At 60.4% G+C, this 23,709-nt stretch overlaps 2 protein-coding genes across 4 annotated transcripts in view; both read left to right on the top strand.

Annotated features, from left to right (window-relative positions):
* KLHL22 (kelch like family member 22) overlaps positions 1-2,830 on the top strand; it is a 46,667-nt gene extending 43,837 nt beyond the window's left edge. For all 3 annotated transcript variants that reach the window (XM_077160318.1, XM_077160319.1, XM_077160320.1), the window contains one exon: positions 1,898-2,830. In XM_077160318.1, coding sequence (XP_077016433.1) covers positions 1,898-2,275 — 378 coding nt within the window. In that variant the 3' untranslated portion in view covers positions 2,276-2,830. The remainder of the gene's footprint in view (positions 1-1,897) is intronic.
* Positions 2,831-6,806: 3,976 nt separating this feature from the next.
* Positions 6,807-15,652, top strand: SCARF2 (scavenger receptor class F member 2). Its single transcript, XM_077159113.1, has 11 exons — positions 6,807-6,967; positions 11,229-11,287; positions 11,431-11,532; positions 11,706-12,225; positions 12,342-12,560; positions 12,711-12,839; positions 13,231-13,334; positions 13,418-13,535; positions 13,625-13,740; positions 13,932-14,084; positions 14,693-15,652. The coding sequence occupies exons 1-11, from the start codon at positions 6,807-6,809 to the stop codon at positions 15,571-15,573; spliced, it is 2,562 nt and encodes an 853-aa protein (XP_077015228.1). The 3' UTR covers positions 15,574-15,652.
* The last annotated feature ends 8,057 nt before the right edge of the window (positions 15,653-23,709 follow it).

Here is a 23,709-nt window from a genome sequence, read left to right on the forward strand (position 1 = left end):
AACATACCCACGTTGCAGAGCCTTAAAAATCAGGACAGGCAAGGGAACGCACTCACAGTCCAGCCACGGGGGACCTTCTGGGGTGTTCTGTCTGGCTGTAGTCGGAGGCTCTCCGTTTTGCGTTTCTCACTGAGCTTCGACCTAGCACTTAACTATTCCCAGTAGTAGTACTTCCCTCATAGAGCTCTCCAGGTGGTTTGGCTCTTCTCTTAGGTTGGAGCAGTGGTTCTGGGGGGTTCCTAGACCAGCATTCCCAGCCTCACAAGTTCTCAGGCACTACCCTAGACCCACTGAGTCGGAGATGCTGGGGTTGGGGCCAGTTCTCCGTGTCTAACGAGCCCCCCGACTCCCCAGTGGGAGAGACACTGGGCTAATGTAGTGAGTGTCTTTCTGCCGAAAAAATTAGCAGCTTAAAACAGAAATCTGACATGGGCCTCACCATGCTGAGAGCAAGGTGTCAGCACTGCTGTTTCTTCCTGGGGGCTTGAGGGGAGAGTCCATTTCCTCACTCAGGCAGCTTGTTGACAGAATTCAGTTCCTTGCAGTTGTAGGACTGAGGTCCCCATTTCCTTGCTGTCCATCAACTGGAGGCCAGTCTCAGCCCTTGAAGGCCAAGGCCATCCCTGGCTCATGGCCTGTTCCATCATCAAAGCAGCAGCCATGGCCTGGGTCCTTCTCACACCTCACCCCTCCCTGTCTTCTGCCTCACTCGCTCTCTTTCAAGGGCTTGTGGAATTAGATGGGGTCCCTGGATAGTCAGGACTGTCTCCCCACCTCCAGGCCTGCATCCTTAATCACCTCTGCACAAGTCCCTTTTGCCATGTGTTGGAGTATCTTCACAGGTTTCGGGGATTAAAGCGCGGGCATCTTTGGGGCCCTCTGTCCTGCTGTCTTTGTTTGCCAGGCTGCCATGACAAATGCCCCCCAGTGGATTGGCTTAATCAACAAGCATTTATTGGATCTTGCCATCTTTTGAGGCTATAACAAGTCCAGAATCAAACCATCGGCAGGAACTGCTTTCTCCAGGGGCCTAACGTGCTCTGGAGCTGGCTGCTGGCAGTCCTCAGGTTCTCTGGCTCATTTCTCTGACTTCCAGCTTCCGGCTTCTTCTCTATATAAGGCCTCCTGACATCCAGATTAGAACCCACCCCCGTTCAGTGGGCCACACCTTAACCAAAAATAACATTTTCAGGAGGTCCTGTTCACCCTGGGCTCAGCCTCGGGAGTGGGGGTTGAAGAGTAAGAACCTGTCTGCCTTGGGGTACATCATCCAGCCTACCACACCTACCTGCCACAGAAACCAGGACTAATAAGTCAGAAAGGTGTTCTTGTGAACCATCATCGGATTGCTTTCCTGAAGTGTCCAACACACGTACACTGGTTCGCCTTTACACCTGCACCAGCGTCAGGTTTTGTGGAGGTTTTCCCCCCTAGCGGTTTGCTGATTAGCAGCTGAAAGTCTGTCCCTGATGTTTTATTTTGCGTTTCTTGGATTATTTGTAGGTTGTCCATTTTTCCACCTTTTTTTTAATTGTCTTGGGTCATCCAGCCTTGTGAAGGGAGAGGACTGCTGCCCTCTGAGCATGGGAGCTAGCAGCCTGCTAGCAGACACCACAGGCAGCTCAGGGGCCAGCGTGGCTGGAGGAAGGGCTCGGCAGAGCTGGCCGCCTCCGGGCAGGGTAGGATGGCGCCAGCCTGGCCTCTGGGGGGGTCTCACAGTACTGAGCCCCAGGCCGTTCCTCCAGGAGAGCCCTTTGACCCAGTGTGCTCTGAACTTTAGCCTCGGGCTGAGGTCGTGCCTTCCGGGGCCCTGGTCCTCCTGGATGCAGCTGGCTCAGATCTGGTCAGCTGGCCCAGGGCCAGTGGGTGTGGGCCTCACTCCCGCCCTGCCTTGCAGGTGGCCTGCTACAGCTGCCTGTCCACGCAGTGGTCGTCCGTCTGCCCACTCCCGGCTGGGCACGGTGAGCCTGGCATTGCCGTGCTGGACAACAGGATCTACGTGTTGGGCGGCCGCTCTCACAACCGTGGCAGCCGCACCGGCTATGTGCATGTCTACGATGTGGAGAAGGACTGCTGGGAGGAGGGGCCCCAGCTGGACAACTCCATCTCGGGCCTGGCCGCCTGTGTGCTCACGCTGCCCCGCTCCCTGCTGCTCGAGCCGCCCCACGGCACCCCGGATTGGAACCCCGACCGCAGCCAGGCTGACCCAGACTTCGCCTCTGAGGTGATGAGTGTGTCTGACTGGGAGGAGTTTGATAACTCCAGTGAGGACTAGGTTCCCGGGGACGGGGTGGGAGCGCGGGGGGCCCAAGGTCCCAGGAGGCCGCCAGGGCCAGAAGCCCTTGACCCAGGTGTGCGTGGCCCTGCCCCCCTGTGCCCAATGCCTCGCCTGCCCCTGCCGCCTCTCTCCACACCAGCACCTAGGCCAGCCCCCAAGGTGTCAGGCCGCACCCATCATTGTGGGTCGCCTCGTGCTGGGCAGTATCTGGAAGGGCTCTGGTCCTCTGCAGGACTCTGCCAGGCCCTGTCCTCCTCAGCATGGCCAAGGCCCACTGCCACCAGCCACCCCCTCCCTGCTCCAAAGAGGTTTGAAAACTGGTAGCCCAGCTGGCGGAGGCCCAGGCACCTTGGCCCCTCTCCTGGGCGAGTGTGGGCAGGCGTGGGGAGGTTCAGGGCTGCAGGTGGGTGGCTACCTGGGCAGCAAGGGAGGGCAGCTGCCTAAGGTTGCCTGGGACTGGTTCTAGTGAAAATAGGTTCCCCTGCAGCTGGGTTTTTCTGACCCCATGTTGTTGATAAATGAAATAAAGCATCTCACGAAAGTTTTAATGTTTTCCTGTGCCACAGACTCACTTGCTTTCAGCACAGCGTGTCTGAGCCGTTTCGCCGTGAAGGGCGCTTCCCAGGCTTGGCGCCGCTGAGGTGGGACAGCCGGGCCCGGAGCCACAGAGTCACCTGGGGGGCCGAGGTCCTGACCTCAGAGGGATGCGCACAGTGGACCCCTAAGGCTGAAGGGGCACCACCCGGTCATCCCCCTGCCTGGTTCAAGTGGCCCCCCCAGCCATGCTTGAGCACCTCCTGTGACAGCAAACTTTCCCCACCAGCTCTAGTTAGAAACCTGCAGGCCCTACATATGGCTGCAACCCATGTGCAGGAGCCTCGGTACCTGGTGAGGGAGAGGCCTGCTCAGCCCCTTCCCATCCCAGGCCCCCGGTGCCTGGACCTCCTGCTCAGGCCTCATTCCTGCATGGCCAGCACCTGGGCTACCCAGCTCTCCCCACCTGGATGCCCCATGTTCACCTGTGGTCTCCTTGTGGGCCTCCCAGATGGGCTGTGAGTGTGGGGTTGTCCAGGTCTTTTTCCTCTGCCCCGCAGTGCCCTGCCTCTGGCCTGCTGTATCTGGCACCCTGAGGTGGACAGAGGGAGAGGCGGAGGGACAGAGTATGTGCTGGTTGAAGGGAGGGAGAGGAAAGGGCCCCCACACCCCGGCCCCCCATGTGACCTCACACACATACACCTTGGGGGGGCAAGCCCAGGGTCACTCCTAGTGCCACTTCCCTGCTCCCCAAGGGTGCAGGACGTGGGCTCAGTTGGTTGGGACCCCACTCTGTGAGTCCAGGACCCAGCATCCCCTGTGTCTTTTTGGCCACCTCTCAGGCCAGGGTCTTGGAGAGGGGCACCAGGAGAGCCCAGCAACAGTGACACTGTGCCCCTACCTTGCTGGTGCTGTCCCCCCACCCAGGGCCACAGTGGTGGCTGCAGATCTGAGGAGACGACCCTCTGGTCTTGGAGCAAGGGCTGGGGTAGAGGGTGTGGGCCCTGGATGCAGGACGGGGAACTGGGCAGCAGCCTGGCCTAAGTAGCACCCAGGTTAGCCTGTGCCTGCGCCCCCCACCACCTTCCTGCCCTCCCAGACCCTGGGCCTCCCAGCCTGGCCCAGTTCTTAGCCTTCCTCCAGCCCCACCCCCCATCCATCCCTGCATTCAGCCTGAATACTGGTCCCTTTCTGCCTACTCCCTGAAACCACCCTGCTTGGACCAGCCAGCCAGCTCGGGGTGTCTACACCTGTCTGTCGCGTGTAGGCTGGGGCCCAAGGGCTGGTGGGTGGTGGAGGGGGAGGCCTGTGAGCCTACAGCTTCTTTGGCCTGGCCCTCCCCCTACCCCAACACTGGGCTGGCTCAGGCATGGTTCATGCGCATGCACCTCTCAGCCCTGGTGAGGGTTGCCGGGTGTCCAGACTCCAGGTCAGGAAGGCCACTCGCCACAGGGTGGCACAGCAGATGGGCCTGGTGGCAGGCGTGGGTGGGGCATTGTCCCCAGGGCAATGGGGCTGGGGCTGGCTAGGGCAGCAGGTCCAGGTGGCACCCTTCCCAGGGATGTGGGGTGGGCGGGAGACAACAGGAGGCAGGAACTGGTCTGGGGAAGAGGAAAGAAGGCAGTGGGGTGTGAGATGCCCGTTAATGAACTTGGTCCAGCCCCGGGATTCACAGCTGCCAGGAGCTGCTGGGGTGGACACTGTAGCCGGACTGACCCCCTGAGGGCCCAGAGTAAGTTAGTGGCAACCCCTAGGGGCCTGTCCCCCTCCTCACTGCCAGGGCAGACCTATGCCAGGCTGAGCTGCCCCGGAAATGTTTGCATTCGTGAGCACACTGGTGCGACTTCTTTGCAGCCAACCCTGCCTCTGCCCAGCCTTGCCCACTGCCCTGGAGCCCCTGCACCAGCACTGCTGAGGGAGGGGCCCCGGCCTCTGAAGGCCCCGGGCCCTGTGCCTCTCAGTCCGCCAGGTCCGTGATGGCCCTGCTTACTCTGTCCACGGCTCTTGTCCCAAGACCCCTCCTCCAGCCCCTGCAGCCCCATTTATCCTTTCAGGGTGTCCCTGGCAGGTCCCTCCCCTGCTGTGGCCCCTTCCCCTTCCCTCCAACACCCTTTCTAGGGCTCTCGATTCCCACATCAAGCTCAAAAGACAAATGCATTCTGACTGGAACCTGTTGTCCCCCCCCCCTTTTTTTTAGGAGACATACAAACACATTACCCAGACAGTACAGTATTTTGATACTAGCTACCCTGGTCTGGGGAAGGACTGCATGACTTTTACTGCCTCATTTATTTTTAATTTAAAATTTTACTTTATTTGCATTTTTTAAAACTTAGGATCATTCCATTCTACATATATAATCAGTAATTCACAATATCATCATATAGTTGCATATTCATCATCATGATCATTTCTTAGAACATTTGCATTAATTCAGAAAAAGAAATAAAAAGACAACAGAAAAAAATTCATACATACCATACCCCTCACCCCTCCCTTTCATTGATCACTAGCATTTCAATCTACTAAATTTAACATTTGTTCCCCCATTATTTATTTTTATTCCATATGTTTTACTCGCCTGTTGATAAGGTAGATAAAAGGAGCATCAGAGACAAGGTTTTCACAATCACACAGTCACATTGTGAAAGCTATATCATTATACAATCGTCATCAAGAAACATGGCTACTGGAACACAGCTCTACATTTTCAGGCAGTTTCCTCCAGCCTCTCTGTTACATTTTGACTAACAAGGTGATAACTATTTAATACTTAAGAACAACCTCCAGGATAACCTCTTGACTCTGGAATCTCTCAGCCACTGACACTTCATTTTGTCTCATTTTTCTCTTCCCCCTTTTGGTCGAGAAGGTTTTCTAAATCCCCTGATGCTGAGTCTCAGCTCATTCTAGGATTTCTGTCCCATGTTGCCAGGAAGGTCCACACCCCTGGGAGTCATGTCCCATGTAGATAGGTGGAGGGTGGTGAGTTTGCTTGTTGTGTTGGCTGGAGAGAGAGGCCACATCCGAGCAACAAAAGAGGCTCTCTTGGGGGTGACTCTTAGGCCTAATTTTAAGTAGGCTTGACCTGTCCTTTGTGGGGTTAAGTTTCATATGAACAAACCCCAAGATTGGGGGCTCCTGGGCCACAGACAGGGACCTGGACCTGAGTATGCCCACTAGGGCACCCAGCGCCCCCAGCTCACAGACCCAGAGTCCCTGCCTCCTCGGACTCCCACCTGCTGATAGGCTCTGGGCACTTAGCACCCCTCCACCCCCCACCCCACCTCCGCCTCCATACAGGGGCTCCCAGCTTCCAACCTCGAAGCTGGAGACCCAGCAGCATCCGCCTCCCAGGCTCCCGGACCCCTCACGCCCCTCAAGCAGCACCGCGGGGGTCTCCCAGGCACGGACAACTGCCGCCCACACTCCGCTCGCTCCCCCCAGCATCCCACCTTGGCGACACCCGCCCCGCCCCCCTCCCCCCACCCGATGCTTCTAGCCCTGACCCTCAGGCCTCCAAGCTCCGGGTTGGCAGGCTTGGCGCCGGGAGGAGCAGCCTAGCTCCACCACCCGGAGCTCAGGATGGGAGAGCCCCGAGGCCAGCCCGCGGCCTGGACGCCCCTGGACGGCTCTGAGGCGCTGGGTGCCTGGGGGAAGCGGCCAAGGTCTGTGGCGCCCGCGGCGCTGGGTCCCCGCGGCGGCTCCCTCCCCCTGACCCACGCGCCCACCGGCCTCCTGCCAGCACGCCCCCAGGTTTGCAAGCGGCCGCGTGGGGGCGGCGACGCGGCCGGAGGGTGGGGTCTGGCGCGCGGGGCGGGCGCCTCCGCCTGGCCGGCCGCGGCTGGCCCGGGATCAGGGAGCCGATGTGGAATTTCCTGCCCGGCCCCGCGCCCCTCCTGCCGCCCCCCGCCCGGCTGCGCACTCCGCTTCCGGCCGCGCTCGCTTCGGCCGCACCCGCGCCCGCGCCCGCCCCGCGCCTGCCCCGCGCCGCATGGAGGGCGCAGGGGCCCCGGGGGCCGGGCCGGCGCGGCGCCGGGGAGCCAAGGGGCCGCCGCCGCCGCTGCTGTTGCTGCTGCTGCTCTGGCCGCTGCCCGGCCCCGCGGCGCCCCAGGAGCTGAACCCGCGCGGCCGCAACGTGTGCCGCGCGCCGGGGTAGGAGCCCGGACAGGCTGGGGGAGGGGGCCCGCGGCCGCTTGGGGAGGGGGCGCCCGCGGTTACCCGCGCCCATCGCGCTGGCCCCGCGGGCCGCTTCGGCCGCCCCTGCCGACGTCAGTGCCCCGGGCCACGACGGTACCGCCGAGGATGCCCGGGGCGAGAAGGAGTGCAGGGCGCCACCGGAGGGGTGACACGCGATGTTCCGGAGCAAAGGGACTCGGGCTGGGTCGTGAGAGGCTGTAAAGAGGAGCCGGGGAAGGGCTTTCCGGGCTGAAGGAACGGCATGTGCAAAGGCTCTAGGGCACGACTGTGTGTCCTGCCGGGGTGGGGGTTCGGGATGGTGGCAGGAAGGAGCGGTGGGAGTCGGAGTGCAGGTCTTGGGGCAGGCGAGACTTGGGAGCACAGATTTGTATCTTAGGAAGAGCGATCCTGGGTGGGAGGAGGGCGAGAGGACAGAGTTGGGATCCGAGGAGCCGACGCTCCTAGTGGACCAGAAGCGGGCATAGAGAGGACAATGACGGGCGCCGGGGGCGGGAGGATCTAGAGCCCCCGGCGACTCCCGAGTGGGGGACACTGGGTACGCAGAGGAACCGCGCAGATTTGGGGCACCCCAAGGGGTCAGCTCGGGAACCCGATTTGGGACAGGCAGGGGACAGGCCTGGCTGGAGGGCAGGACATCAGGAGTGGGCGCAGGGGTTCGGGGAGACGGGGGAGGATGGAAGTGGGGGTGCTTGATGGGCCGGTCAGAGGCCACGGCGAGGTCAAGGGCATCTCCAAGCCTGGGCGAGGAGCCGGCGTCTGGTGCGCGCATGTTTGGGGCGAGGGTGGGGGTGGGGGTGGGGGGGCCCGGTGCGACCGCAAGCATCCCGTCGCGGTGCCCTGGGCCGGGGAGCCGGGGAAGGCCCCGTGTAGCGGCTCGGCGGGCTCCGCAGACAAGGGGAGCTGAGGGGGCCGCTCAGGGTTTCCAAGCTCGCATCCCGAGGCGCGCAGACCCCTCCCCGCTGCGAGCCCCGCCTCCGGGGCGGGGGCCGACCTGGCCCGCCATCTGCTTCGCATCGACGCCGCCGCCGCCGCCTCCCCGGCCTCCCGGGCCCCAGGAATGCAGCGGCGGCGGCAGGCGGGGCCGCGCCTGGAGAGGGGGAGGGAGCCACCGCCGCGGGGTCCCTCGGTCGGCCCCCTGGCCTCCCTGGGCGTCGAGGGCTGGGACCCGGGGGCCCGGAGGCAGGCTCGAGCTTGAGGGGAGGCCTCTGCGCGAGAGGCCGCCTGGTCCCACAAACCTAGAGCCTGGGACGGGGGCGGGTGGGGGGGGGGGTTGTAGCACTCCGGGAGCGGGTTTTGGAGGGAAGGACCCTCTCGGGGCTGCAAGGGAGGGGGCATGCACTCTGCCGATCAAATCGTGCCAGCCTGTCATCAGTGCGCAACTGGGGGTAGGGGTGGGGGACAAAGCAGCCGAGGAACAGGCCCCCACCCCCTGGATGGGGAGGCCCCGCAGTCCCGAGATGCAATTACATATAGACCAGGCCTAAAGCTGGAGAGGGAAGGGGTGGAGCTGGGGGGGTGTTGGTTCTTGTACGGTGATCGGTAATCCGGGGAGACCCTCTGAGGAGGTGATGGTGGAGCCACATATTTGCAGCGCAGGAGGTGGGAAACCGGTGGGTTTCAGGAGCAGGGTCCTGAGTGGAGGGAGCAGGAGGGGTGTTGCTGGGTTGGAGGTACATGAGAGAGCCATGAGGGCAGAGCAGAGCCGGCCAGGGGACAGAGGGGAGGCCAGAGAGTGAGGTGGGTGGGAGTAGGTGGCTCTACTTTTCCAAGGGTCATCAGGACCCCAGGGAGGGCTGCCAGCTGCTGCATGTGTGCTGGGGCCAGCTAGGAAGTCGCTGGAAGAATGCAGGGAGAGATGATGGCTGACAGGGTAGGTGGAAGTGGTCCCATTCTCCATTAGTTCCGAAGGTGGAGCAGGTGGGTTTCCTACTGCATCTGGGGTTTCGGCTTTTGAGACCAGGATGCACTGAGACCTGGACGACAGTGGGATTGGGGGGCGGGGGAGGTGAGGGGCGGGTCGCCAGTTCAGTTTTGGAAAGGTTGCAGGTGAGATGCCCATTCTGGAAGGTTCCAGACATCCAGAGGGCATGTGGATTTGCAAGTCTGGTGTGGAGGAGAGAGGGTCTGGCTGGAGGTGATCAGGGACAGGGCCCAGGGTGGTGGGGTTGAACCAGAGAAGGGGTGCCCAAGGGCAGGAGGAGAACTGGGCAAGTGACAAGGCTGGGTGACATGGCGGGAGGAGCTGCAGGGCTTAGGGGGCAGAAAGGGGGGGCTTTTCTTGCTGCTAATGGTGATCTAAGCTGTCCCCCACCAGTACACGGCCAGGGCCCTTCAGTGTGGGTCTTCTCTCCCCCGAAACCGCCCCCCACATATGCTGTTGTACAACTGTGAGAGGGTGGGCTTGCCCCCTGCCACGGCTTGTTTCCCTGATCTTGGTGAGCCTGTGTTGGCTCCCTTTGGCTGGGGACTGAAAACTGGATCCAGAATGGGCTGGAGAGCAGCAAAGTGACTTAAATAACAGCCATGGATAGTGTGAGCTGTTAGTTTTTGCCGAAAGCATCACCCACCTGGGCTCTCCTGCCAAACCTGTGGGCCCCATTCTACAGAGAAGGAGCCGGATGCTCAGAGAGGTCAAGCCACATGCTGGGGGCCACACAGCAAGCCGCACAGCCAGGCCTCAAAACCCGGCTGGTGCTTCCTGGGTGACCCATGGGCCATCGGGGAAAGCTGCCCACAGAAAGATACCCTGCCAGAAAGAGACATGGGTTCAGAACTGGTAGAAGAGGCAAGAGGATGAATGGATGGATGGGGTGACTGCCTCCTGCTTGTGGCAGGGACGCCCTGCAGGTGGGCACCCATGAGGTCCCTGGATAGGGCTGAGCAGGGTGGAGACGGTAAGGGACAGAAAAGACCACGCTCCATGCTCCTGTCTCCAGGTTGCAGTTTTCTTTGTGGGAAATACACTGAGCCCCCCTCTCGTGGGCCGGGATTTTGTGGGTCCTATTTCCCACATCCCATCTTTAGCCTGAAGGACAATCAAGCCCTGTTATTGGGGTAGGGGTTTCCCTAGGGTCCCAGCACCCCACCCAGGCTTGGAGATGACCTCGAGCTGGGGAACAGCTCCTGCAGTCTGTGTAGATGCCCTCACCCCAACCTGACAAAGGGGGGGGGGATATGCAACCAACTGAAGCCTGTCCCTTGCCAGCCCCCTCCCAGCCCACCAGGCTCCTTGGACTCCCTCCAGCCCCCATCCACCGCCGCATCCCTATTCTAGATTCAGAACCTTCTGAAGAAGCTAACTCCTTTTCCCTGAAATGTCAGTGCTGCATGGGATTTTGGGATTTGGGCAATAATCCCTCCAGATCTGATGGAACCCTACATACCTGCAACCCCCAGGCTCCCCCTGTCCTCTAGATTTGGGTGCACCCCAGTTTGGCTCCCCACAGACCCCTCTCAGCGCTATATGTGGATGTCTCCCCCAGGCAGCTTTTGAGCACCCTTCCCAGTGGCCAGGGACTCACTACTTTAGTGGTCTCCAAAGCTTTAGGGCCACGCACCCCCATTGGCCCACGAATCTAGAGCCTGCACCTTTCTGAAGTGTGACAGTTGTCAATCAGCTACCTTCCATGAGCATGTAACTTTAAAGCCCAATAAAGGTTGCAAAAAAAAAAAAAAACTGAAAAGAAGTATAAATAGACTTTCAAATATCTCCTTCCCACCTTGGACCACTTCTTCCACCCACCCCCAGGCCTCCTGCCCTCTCCAAGGACACCCACCCATCCTGGCACCTAGCTCCTACTGGGTGTCACATTACGCTGTGTGACTGCCTCTGTGTCTCCAAGCCAGCCAGTCTTGACCCTGTCCTACGATGTCATATGATGCCAGCCCCTGATGCCAACTCCAGGCTCAGGACCCCCTGCCCCCAGGGGGTAGCCTCTCCTTGGTGGAACCGTCTGGTCCCACTGTTGTCCCTTCTCCTAGGACACGGGGTGGGGGGGGGGAAAGAATGGGAGTCCCGTGCTGAGTGGGGTGCCTGTAAGGTTGGTTGTGATGTGGCCTCTGCAGCCTTCAGGGTCCGTTGGAATTTGGGATCTTTGACCTCTCCCAAATGCCAGCACACTGTCATTACCTCCCGAGAGCCCCCATGGGGGCTGCTGGGACCACTTGGAAGGGGACTGGGAGGGGAAAGACTTAGGAGACATCCCTCTGTCTGCAGCTCCTCGTTGCCCACGTGCTGTGCCGGCTGGAAGCAGCAGGGAGAGGAGTGTGGGATTGGTAAGTGTGGCATTCCCCCCACCTCCACCCCCTCAGGGGTGCGGGGAGGAGGGGCAGGGAGAGGAGGGGACAGTTGGGGTCGGGATGGTGGGGGGGCGGGGGGAGCCGGACGCCGGGGCAGCTGGGGCCTGTGTCATCCCCAGCGGTGTGCGAGGGTAACTCCACGTGCTCGGAGAACGAGGTCTGCGTGCGTCCCAGCGAGTGCCGCTGCCGCCACGGCTACTTCGGTGCCAACTGCGATACCAGTGAGCGCGGGGGACGGGGCAGGGTGGTGATCCTGGAGGGGCTGCGGGGCCTCGGGGCCCTAGAGGTCGGAGGGGGGGGGAGGGGAGGCCCCGGCGCCCCCGTGAGTGCCCGGCCCTTCCCCACTGCCCCACCCCACCCCCACCCCGCGCCCCTCCTCGGCTTGTCCCCGCAGAGTGCCCGCGCCAGTTCTGGGGCCCCGACTGCAAGGAGCTGTGCAGCTGCCACCCGCACGGGCAGTGCGAGGACGTGACGGGCCAGTGTACGTGCCACGCGCGGCGCTGGGGTGCGCGCTGTGAGCACGCGTGCCAGTGCCAGCACGGCGCGTGCCACCCGCGGAGCGGCGCGTGCCGCTGTGAGCCGGGCTGGTGGGGCGCGCAGTGCGCCAGGGCCTGCTATTGCAGCGCCACGTCGCGCTGTGACCCACAGACGGGCGCGTGCCTGTGCCACGCGGGCTGGTGGGGCCGCAGCTGCAACAACCAGTGCGCCTGCAACGCGTCGCCCTGCGAGCAGCAGAGCGGCCGCTGCCAGTGCCGCGAGCGCACTTTCGGCGCGCGCTGCGAGCGTTACTGCCAGTGCTTCCGCGGTCGCTGCCACCCGGTGGACGGCACGTGCGCCTGCGACCCCGGCTACCGGGGCAAGTACTGTCGCGAGCCCTGTCCCGCCGGCTTCTATGGCCTGGGCTGCCGCGGCCGGTGAGCGCGGGCCCCCGGGGATCCGGGCTGGGGAGGGAGCGGTGGATGAGCGCGGTCGGGGTGGCCGGGGACCGGCAGACGCGGCGCCGAGCTCACCGTCTCCCGCCTCTGCCCAGGTGCGGCCAGTGCAAGGGCCAACAGCCGTGCACGGTGGCGGAGGGCCGCTGCCTGACGTGCGAGCCCGGCTGGAACGGCACCAAGTGCGACCAGCCGTGCGCTACCGGTTTCTACGGCGAGGGCTGCGGCCACCGCTGCCCGCCTTGCCGCGACGGCCACGCCTGCAACCACGTCACCGGCAAGTGCACGCGCTGCAACGCCGGCTGGATCGGCGACCGGTGAGCAGCCCGCGCCGGCCTCGGGCCCCCCTCCCAAAAAAAAAAAAACGCGGCTCCCCGGCCCCTCCTTTTCAAGGCCCACCGCGGAGGGCGCCAGGGTCTTGTCCGTTTGTACCGGTTCCGGCTGACTCCCCCTCCCCGCCTCCGGAGGTGCGAGACCAAGTGCAGCAATGGCACTTACGGCGAGGACTGCGCCTTCGTGTGCGCCGACTGCGGCAGCGGCCACTGCGACTTCCAGTCGGGGCGCTGCCTATGCAGCCCCGGCGTGCACGGCCCCCAGTGAGTGCCCCGGGACCCGAAGGAGGGGACGCCGGCCAGACCCCTGGGGGGAGGGGGCGGAGGCCGCTCTTCTGGCTGGCCCATGACTCTAGCTAGCGGGTGACAGCAGGCCCTTTGGTGCCGAGCCGGCGCTCAGACCCCAGGGCTCAGCGGGCTGCAGCCTGCAGATCCGAGGTGACCCCGCGCTGATCCTTACACCGGGGAGCCCCCCCTTCCCGCCCGCAGAAGAGCCAGCTGGGTCCCCAAAACCCCGCTCACGGACTGTGTCCGGGGTTGGGGTGGCGGAGAGGCTTCCGTCCCTAGGGAAGGGGCGTGGCCGCAGGGTGAGGGCGGGGGCGGGGCGGGGCGCAATACCGGAGGAGGCCCCCGCTGACTTCGCGCCCCCCCACAGCTGCAACCTGACGTGCCCGCCGGGGCTGCACGGCGTGGACTGCGCCCAGGCCTGCAGCTGCCACGAGGACTCGTGCGACCCTGTCACCGGTGCCTGCCGCCTGGGTGAGGGGCGTCTCGGGTCGGGGTACAGGGGAACGGGGCCCGGCACCCAGTGCTGACCCCTTGCACCCCACCCCACCCTGCAGAAACCAACCAGCGCAAGGGCGTGATGGGCGCGGGCGCTCTGCTCGCGCTGCTCCTGGGTCTGCTGCTCTCGCTGCTCGGCTGCTGCTGCGCGTGCCGCGGCCAGGATCCCGCGCGCCGGTGAGGCCCCGCCCCCCGCCCCGCCCCCCGCGCCTCAGGCCCCGCCCCTTCACTTAGCCACCCCTGGTGGTCTGCTCCTGCCTCCGCAGGGAGCTCTCGTTGGGCCGCAAGAAGGCTCCGCACCGACTGTGCGGGCGCTTCAGCCGCATCGGCATGAAGCTGCCCCGGATCCCGCTCCGCCGGCAGAAGCTGCCCAAGGTCGTAGGTGAGGGATGCCCGCGCGGGGGTCTCCGGGGAAACGCGGCCCCTCGCCTGGGTCTCCAAGCGCTGCCCTGGGCCCGTCCAGGCTGTGCCCCACCCTCCCCAGCCTCCTTCACCCCATCACCATTTAACAGGAGGGTGGTGTGGGCAGGGCCGGGCAGGGCCCCTGACAGTCGTACCTCCCTTCCTCCCCAGTGGCGCATCATGACCTGGATGACACGCTCAACTGCAGCTTCCTGGAGCCCCCGTCGGGGCTGGAGCAGCCGTCACCCTCCTGGTCCTCCAGGGCCTCCTTCTCCTCCTTCGACACCACGGACGAAGGCCCCGTATACTGCGTACCCCACGAGGGTGAGCGGCCCCAGCTCAGGCTCGGGAGGCAGCACAGTGTGCCCCCTTCAAGGTCTCTGGGCTCCTGGGGGACAGGCGACGCAGGAGAGGAGCACGATACCGTCAACCCCTCCCTGACCAGGCTGCCTGGTGACCGTCTGGGGAGTTGGGTCCCACTCTCCCGGGTCCAGCCACAGCCGAGGCTCAACCGCTGGGGGACACCCGGCACAGAGAAGGTCGTGGGACGGGGTACAGACGGGAGAGGAGGAGGCACTGGATATGAGACTGCGCCTGAACTCACAGCCTCGGGCGCAGGGGCAGTGCGAGAGAGCCTGATTGGCGGGGCCCCACCCGCCTCTCTCTGCCCTTGATCATGCTCCCAGGCGTTCACGGAACAAACAGGACGGCAGGTCGGCGGGGAGGGGCGAAAGGCCAGGCCAAGGTTGGGGCTAAAGTCCCGGGAACATGCCCCTCTGGCCGCCAGCGCCCAGGGGACCTTTAGATGGTTTGCGGTGGATGCCACGATTGTGCCGAGCCCGGGTGGTGGGAAGGAAGGGAGGGTTTGTGCCCCGAGACCCGGCCGGAGGTCTTCCCGGAGGCGGTGACGGCCCGCGCTCTTCCCTTGGCAGAGGCGGCCACCGAGAACCGGGATGCGGAGCCCCCCAGCGCCGCCGAGGGGCCGTCCCCCGCGCCCGCGTCGGCGGAGGAGGCGGCGCCCTTGCCCGCATCCTCGGACAGCGAGCGGTCGGCGTCGAGCGTGGACGGGCCCGGTGGGGCGCTGTACGCGCGCGTGGCCCGGCCGGCCCGGGCCCCGGGCGAGACCGGAGGCCTGTCGCTGTCGCCGTCGCCCGAGCGCAGGAAGCCGCCGCCTCCCGACCCGGCCACCAAGCCCAAGGTGTCCTGGATCCACAGCAAGCAGGGCGCCGCCGCCGCCGCTGCCGCCGCCCGTGCGCCCTCACCCGCGCCCCCGGGCCCGGAGGCCGCGCCCAGCCCCAGCAAGAGGAAACGGACGCCCAGCGACACGTCGTCGGCGAGGCCGGACGAGCGCGGCAGCCCCCGGGCCCGCGACCCGGCGCCGCGACCCCCGGGGCTGGCCGAGGAGGAGTCGCCGGCCCCCGGCGCGCCCTCGCCGCCCCGGGCGCGGGCCCGAGGCCGCGGGCCCTCAGAGGCCCCCGACGCGGGCGGCCCCCCGCGCAGCGCGCCCGAGGCCGCGTCCCTGCTGGCCGCCGAGTTGCGCGGCAAGACTCGCAGCCTGGGCCGCGCAGAGGGCGCCCCGGGCGCGCAGGGCCCGCGGGAGAAGCCGACGCCACCGCAGAAGGCCAAGCGCTCGGTGCCGCCCGCCTCGCTGACCCGCACGACCCCCGCGCCCGACGCCCCGGGGCCCGAGAAGCCGGCGACCCCCGCGCCCGAGACGCCCCGCAGGAAGACGCCCATCCAAAAGCCGCCGCGTAAGAAGAGCCGGGAGGCAGCGGGCGAGCGGCCCGGGGCAGCGGCCGCGCCCAACCCTTAGCCCGCCGCGGCAGCCGCTCCCCAGGCTTCGCAGAGCTGCTTTGCCACCCCGCCTTCGCGCCCCGGCAACTTCCCATTGGCGGGGCGCTGCGCTCTGGAGGGAAGGCTCCATCCATTGGTCGAGGCCTGACCGGCCGCTTCGCGGGCCGCACGCTTCCCCTCCGGAAGGGTTCAACCCGGAGACCACCTCTTATTGGCCAGGAGCGCCCTCGCTGGGGCCTCCTTATTGGCTGAAGCCAGAAGCACTTCTGCCTCCCGCTGCCCCTCATTGGCCGAGGCCTGGCGCCTTCGGCCCGCGTGCTCCTTCCCCTGGTCGAAGCTCGAGGCCCCACCTGCCACTGGCCGGGCCGCGGGGCGTCTGGTTGACCCGAGTGCGGGGAGGAGGGCTGGTCTCTGCTCCTCTGGGGGGGCGGAGGGGCGTGGCGCCCCAGGCTCGGCCCCGCCCCCGGGCCGTCGAGCTGGGTTTGATGGCCTCCCCACCCCCCACCCCCCACCCCCGGTGCCCCAGGACGGGCACCTCCCGGCGGGGCCCCAGCCACAGCTTTCTTAATAAAAGTGCCCTGTTTGTCCCCGGCTCGAGCGCTTCCTGCTTGTGGGACCCGGCGGAGATGCGTGACCCCTACCCCGGCCTGCACCCACCCTCCCGGCAACGATTCCCACCCCCCACCCGCCCAGGCCTAAATGCAGGGCGCTCCGGTGGGCTGCGTCCATCTCCCTGGTCACCGGGCGGATGGGGCACCCCATGCTGCCTTCCCGCCCCGCCGCTGCCCTTGAACTTGGTCTCCAGAGCTGCTGGCGAGGTGTGTGTGTGGGGGGGGGGGGGGGGACGAGGGGGCTGGATGGGAAGCGGCCAAGGGTGCAGCTTCCAGCCGGGCCTCCAGCAGCCCGGCGGCAGCCGCCGCTCAGAGCCCCGCTGGCGGCCTCAATGGGTTGCTTGTCCTCGGCCGGAAACTGCGCACCCGCCCCGGCCGCCCGTCCCGGGGCTGAAGGGGGAAGTGGGGGGAGGGAGGGCGCCTGCCCCGCCGCGCCTGCGGTCGTCTTGGGCTCTTTGTCCTCCCGAGGTCTTTGGGCTCCAGGACCCCAATGTTTCACCCTACTCAGGGAGCGGCCTAAACCCCAGACCTTTCCCTCGTCGTGCTCCCCCCAGAACCTCTCCCCACAACTGCGTGAGCTCCGTGCACCTGGGCTCTGCTCTCCCCACACCCCCACTCACCCGCCTGAGCCGAGACCCCGGTGGCACGGGGGAGGGGGCAGGGGGGATGGGGGACATCTGAACAGCCCGCAGGGACCCCCAAGTATGGGCCCCTTGTCCCCGGCCGCAGAGTCCTGGGGTGGGGTGGGGTCTCAAAGTTAGCCCTTCGTCCGGCCGTGTACCCTCCACCCCCAGCAGCAGCAGGCAGCCCCCTGATCCCCAAACTCAGGTGAAGCTCTGGGGGGGAGGGTCTCTGTCCTACCCCCCCTCCACCTTCAGGATCACACCCCACACACACTGTGTGTGTGTGTGTGTGTGTGTGTGTGTGTGTGTGTGTGTGTGTGTGCCCAGACACGGGGTCCCCCCATTTCCCTCAGCCAGCCCCTCTCCCCCTATCCCCGACTCAGTCGAGAAGCACCCCCCCAGGAGGGTCCCCCAAGCCCTCCCCAACCCCCCCGCGCGCCAAGGGCAGGCGCCACTGAGGGAACCACGGCGGCTGGAACCGACGTTGCCATGGGAACGGGACCGCAGGCAGCACATCTGGGAGCGATTGAAGAGGGAGAACTGGCGGGGGGTGGGGGGGGGGGCGGCCGGGGGGAGGAGCGGGAGGGATGCGGCCGCGGGGCTGCAGACGCCGCCACCCGTGCAAGGCACCAGGACGCGCGGGCGCAAGCACACACGCACACACGCATACCCCGCAGCGCAGGGGCGCGGGGCCAGGCACACACTCACCGCCACCCAGTGCGCTCGGAACACAGCGCAGAGGTACAACGCGCACCCCCAGGAACTTCACGGCGGACGAAGCCTGCGACATGCACACACGGTACACGGCGCACACACACACACACACACACACACACACACACACACACACACACACACTATGGTCTGCCTAAAGACCAGGGCAGAGCTTACCCTGCCACACGCGACTGGATGCAGACAGGACTCCTCAACACATACACACAGGAAACACAGGACACACTCAACACACACACTACAAAATGCACAGAAACAGGGGACACACAACACACTACAAAATGCACAGACCCACAGGGACACAGAAACATTACGAAGCACACAGGACACAACGCATACTCAACACACACTACAAACACAGAAACACAGGGACACACTCAACACGCACTACGAAACACAGAGTAACATGGACACACACTCAACATGCCCACTACAAACTGCACAGAATCACAGGGACACACACTCCCCCTAAAATACAAACACGGAAAAGGAATTCACCCTGCAGCACAAACACTCCAGCAGACACACGGACACACAGAGAAGGCCACCTTGCAATATGCACACACGCCCCACACCTAGCTCTCCACTGAAATACACACCACCCAGAAATGCACATGCATGTGCCACCAGATTCACTCTGAGACAGACACACATTTTCCAAATACACCTCCACACCCCCTGACACACATGCACATACCTCCATAGAGAGACCAAGGGACAGTAAGAGGAACACACACCTTGCACAACACACAACTACCAAACCGGTCGAGTGGCGAGTCTGCCTCCCACAACAAACAACTCTAGAATCCCAGAAACACAGACACACACCTGGCAACAAACACACACCACCAGATCCAAAGAAGCACATGCAACCTGCAACACACACATGCAAATAAGACTCACACCAGCACAAGGACACACACACACCACTTCTAATGCACAAACAGAAAAGTGACACAAGGAGACCCACGCAAACAGAGACAAGCAGCAAACAGGCATGCAGAAACAGAGGGATGCACGCCCTGCCTCGCACACACACACATACACACACACACACACACACTTCTTTACCCACTGAAAGAGACACATGCAATTCACACACTCCACAGACATACAGAAATATGCTCATCGTGCAACACAAACCCGCACATGAAAAGATGCACAGACACCCGCAAACTAACACAACACCCCCCACACACACACACCTGTCTTAGTTTCATGGCTGCTAAAATAAATACCACACAATGCGTTGGCTTGACAATGATTTAGTGTCTCCTGTTGTCAGAAGCAGGAAGCAGGGCTCCTCTTGTGTTGGTATCTTCTGGCTGGCAGCGGTTTTGGGGGTTCCTCAGCCAGTCTCTGGGGTTCCTTGGCTTTTCCCATCTGGCTGTGCATGCAGCACCTCTTCTCCCTTTTCCTCCCGGGTCCGCTGGCTTCCTCCTTGTACTGCTTCCATGGCTTCTCTTTCCATCTGATCTGGACTCGGGGAATCCAGATTAAAGCCCACCCTGATTTGGTAGGGTCACAACTTACCTGGAGCCACGTCTTGAAGAGATTTATTTGCAATGGGTTCCTGTCCCAGTTTGAAAGTATTATGCACCCCAGAAAAGCCATGTTTTAATCTTCATCCAGTTTTCTGGGGGCAGCTGTTTCTTTGAATCTTAATTCAATATTGTAGGGCAGAAACTTCAGAGTATTTGTACGGAGATGTGACTCCACCCATTTCAGATGAGTCTTGCTTAGTTTACTGGGGTCCTTTAAAAATGGGAACATTTTGGAAAGAGTCAGAAACATCAGAGCCAATAGAAACTTCAGAGAAGAGCTGACACAGATGCTGACACTAGGAGAAGAGACACAGAGGTTTGGAGATGCTTGGAGCCCAGTAGATATCACTATGAGATGTTAAGCAAGCCAGAAACTGTTGAGAGCCAAGGGAAGCCAAGACATGAAAGCCAGCCCCAGAGGAGCAAACTGAGGAGCCCCCACAGGAACCCAGGCTGAAAGCCACAGGGCCCAGGAGCAAAGGACCAGCAGATGCCAGCCACGTAACTACCCAGCTGACAGAGGTGTTCCCATTGGCTTTTCTTGAATGACCCATTGGCTTTTCTTGAATGAAGGTATCTTTCCCCGGATGCCTTAGTTTGGACATTTTTATAGGCTTAGAACTGTAAACTTGCAATATATTCAATTCCCCTTTTTAAGAGCTGTTCCAGTTCTGATATATTGCATTCTGGCAGTTTGCACGCTAACACAGATTCTATCCCCAACACACACACAGACATAGAAATAGAGACAGATACATTGACACACCACCAAAGAGTAATGCACCCCCATAAACACAGCGCAGACAACATACATGCCCCACCAGGCCCAGCGAAATACTGAGGTGTAAACTCACTCACACACACACACACACACAACCCCACTTGAGACATGGGAATGTGCTAGATACACACCCCATAAACACACAGACACACCACCAGAACTCCAAGACAGACTGAGGGTGTGGCTATGTATCTGAGCCCCGTGCTCTTGGGAAAGTGGTGATGTTGGGAAATCCTCCCTCCACGTCTGTGCTCTGAGAAATGGCTAATCCTAAAGGACTACGCTGCCCACATATTCCAAGGTCCGCCCCTATTTTTCTTTACGACTCCCCTGTTTATACACCTCTATAAAACCCCAGCTCCCCTACTTTCCTGGAAGACATTCCTCATCACAGAACTTCCTTTCTATTGCAAATAGCCTGAACAAAATCATCTCCTTAATTGTCCGGGACATTTCCCTGCCATGGTTTGGGAGCCATGACTTGGGATGGGTTGGACTTGCCTTCAGAGCCCATTTCTCACCCAGGTAATAAGACCTCTCAGAGCCTTTGTGCAACATTGTTAGTTAACGGTGACCCAGGACCCAAGGGTGAGGCTGTGGTGCCTGGACCTTTGTCCACTGCTAGCATGAGAAGAATTTGATTGTGATTATTTTTAAGTTCTCGCTTGATTCCTGGTGCCAGATTCTTCTGGTTTCGCAGTTGGGCCATTTGGTGATTTCTGGATTTCACGGCGTAGAGTTGGCCCTCTGTTGGGCAGGATGTGACAGAGAATCTGATTTGTTCGCCCTTTCCTGTCTGCCTACTTGTCTGTTTTGAGCTTAAAGAAGGGAAGAGTTTGTACCCACTGGGAGATGGCCTGGGGATGTGGCCGGTAGAGAATGGTTTGTGTCATCCGGAAGGCTTGATTGAGAAGGGTAGGACAGGCTGAACCAAGAACAGGTAAGTGACAGTGGCTTCTGAGGCACCCAAAAATCAGTCTGTCTCAAAACACGGGTTTTTCATTCAGTGAGGCTGATATAAAAATGATGTGTGACCCAGAATGATTTGATCAGTGACTGGAAAAGTATTTGCAAGCCCCCTTCGGGGAATGGTGAGAGTGGGGAGAAATTCAACTTCCCCAAATTGAATTCTTGATATTCTCACAAGCAGTGTGGACAACCAAAGCTATAGGCTGAGCCCCCAGTCTTGGGGTTTGTTCACATGAAACTTGACCCCACGAAAGATAGGTCAAGTCTACTTAAAATTTAGGCCTAACAGTCACCCCCAAGAGAGCCTCTTTTGTTGCTCAGATGTGGCCTCTCTCTCCAGCCAATATGATGAGCAGTCTCACCACCCTCCCCCTCTCTGCGTGGGACATGACTCCCAGGGGTGTGGACCTTCCTGGCAACGTGGGACAAAGATCCTGGAATGAGCTGAGACTCAGCATCAAAGGACTGAGAAAAACCCTAGAATGAGCTGAGAATAAACATCAAGGGATTGAGAGAACTTTCTAGACCAAAAGGGAGAAGAGTAAAATGAAACAAAGTGTCAATGGCTGAGAGATTCCAAACAGAGTTGAGAGGTTATCCTGGAGGTTATTCTTACGCATTAAGTAGATATCACCTTGTTGTTCAAGATGTAGTGGAGAAGCTGGAGGGAATTGCCTGAAAATGTAGTGCTGTGTTCCAGTAGCCATGTTTCTTGATGATGACTGAACAATGATATAGCTTTCACAATGAAACTCTGTGAATGTGAAAACCTTATGTCTGATGCTCCTTTTAGCTACTTTATCAACAGAAGAGTAGAACATATGGAATAAAAATAAATAATAGGGGGAACAAATGTTAAAATAAATTCAGTTTGCAATAGTGGTAAATGAAAGCGAGGGGTAAGGGATATGGTACGTATAGTTTTTTTTTCTCTATTATCATTTTATTTCTTTTTCTGTTGTCTTTTTATTTCTTTTTCTAAACCGATGCAAATGTACTAAGAAATGATGAATATGCAACTATGTGACGATATTAAGAATTACTGATTGTATATGTAGAATGGAATGATATTTAAATGTTTTGTTTGTTAATTTTTTTTAATTAATAAAAAAAGTTAAAAAAAAAAAAAGATGTGTGATGTCTCCTGGGGGAGGCATCTGGAGAGCAGAGGTCTGGAGAACCCAGAAGAAAAGGATTGAAAGACAAGGGGGTGGAGGAGATGTTTGGTGGGATGTATTGTGGGGGCTGGGGTGCAGGGTGAGCTACCTGGAGTGAGGACAGTCGTGTGGGGGTTGTCATGGGTGATTGGCCAGACTTCGGGGCTGTCACATGAAGGTGTTTCCAAGGCCATCAAGAAGTTGGTCCAAGTTAAGGTCATGGTTTGCAGCACTCCTGGGTAGCAAAGTATGTAGAGAGCAGTAGAGGAGGTCACTGCCTGTCTGGTCCACGGAGACTCCCCAAGGGGCCATCGATACTTCCCAAGTGGCCATTCCAGGGGCTTTTCCAGAACTAGTCCAAGATATCCGTTGAGAAGCCAGGTGCAACCAGACACGATAACTCAAGGGGCTATTTAATGGACATGGGTGTGCAGATGTTTGTGATCTTCATTCAGGCTTCGATTCTTTGTGGGGTATATCCTTAGAATGGGGATGGCCAGGTCGGATGGTTAATTCCGTGTTTAACTTTCCGAGTACCCAGCTGGCTTCTCTTTTATCCTGAGTGGGGGGTTGTTGACATTTTGATGCCATTTCACTACTTCTCCTTCTATGTATCATTAAAAAAAAATCCTGGTATTGGATGGGCACACACATACCCAAAGAGGCTATTTAATAGTGGGGCATTCAGCACATATAATGTGTGCTGTTTCTTGCTTGTGATAGCCTTTAAACTGCATTAAAAACCCTAAGACTTTTTTTTTTTTTTTTTTTTTTTTTTTTGCCAGCAAGGCAGAAATGGAGTTTTGGTCCCATCTAGTGGTGAGCTATGGCAGTTACATTGAAGAGCCCAAATTAGAGCAGTTCTCAGCGTAGGGGAGGGATAGCCCAGCAGTCGCAGGACTGCCTGGGGGATCTATCCAGCGGGACACGGTGTCCCAGGCCCAGGTGAGCCCCCAAAGTAGGGAGTCCCAAGGCCTGGCAACACGATACAGGTGGCTGCCTGCAGTGGTTTGGGGCTTTGGGCACCCTAGAGAAAACATGTTCTTCCATAGAATTCACTGCTGTGGGTGTGGACCGAGTATAAGTAGGACATTTGGATGAGGCAACTTCAGTTAAGGCGAAGAGGACTGAAGGAGCTTGAGGTTCCAACCAGCTCCCACCGTGGAGGAGACTCAGGTGACCCCTGACCACCTTGGTTGGGTCTTGTTCATTGACACAGGAGCCGCCTACTCTGTCCTTGGCCATCACCCTGGAAACTTGTCCTCAGAAAACTTGCACTGCGGTGGAAGTTGACCGTAACCCAAAGACCCACTGGTTCAAACCACCCATGAGTTGTAAACTGAGGGATGTTCTCCTAAGTCATGAGGTCTTGGTAGTCCCTGGTTGCCAAGCAAAGATCCCTTACAAACGTTAAGCTTTATCGACATCTTCTACCTTCCTTTCACTCACATGCAGACTCATCTTCACCTTAGCGTGGTCTGGCTGGTGTACAGTTAATCTCTTCATCCCACTACATGTGTCCGTCCTTGTGGGTGGTCTTAGGTGGGGCCCACGAATATGAAACTCTGGGCCTTGGCCCACCTATTTAAACTGCAACTACACCTTTTAAATCACCGAGCACCCTCAACCCCCCATCAGAGGGCTGCCCAGTTCTGCCATGGTCGCCAGGGGACAGAAGTAAATCTCCTGTATTATCTTCAGACTCTTTTTTTTTTAATTAAAAATACTTTATTGCTAA

This window comes from Tamandua tetradactyla, chromosome 5, assembly GCF_023851605.1.
Source record: "Tamandua tetradactyla isolate mTamTet1 chromosome 5, mTamTet1.pri, whole genome shotgun sequence".
In the NCBI taxonomy this organism is placed as follows: Eukaryota; Metazoa; Chordata; class Mammalia; order Pilosa; family Myrmecophagidae; genus Tamandua; species Tamandua tetradactyla.

Coding starts and splice junctions, on each gene's coding strand:
- SCARF2 (XM_077159113.1), top strand. CDS start 6,807: ATGGAGGGCGCAGGGGCCCCGGGGGCCGGGCCGGCGCGGCGCCGGGGA. Junction 6,968..11,228: donor AACGTGTGCCGCGCGCCGGG/GTAGGAGCCCGG, acceptor CTCTGTCTGCAG/CTCCTCGTTGCCCACGTGCT. Junction 12,840..13,230: donor CCCGGCGTGCACGGCCCCCA/GTGAGTGCCCCG, acceptor GCCCCCCCACAG/CTGCAACCTGACGTGCCCGC.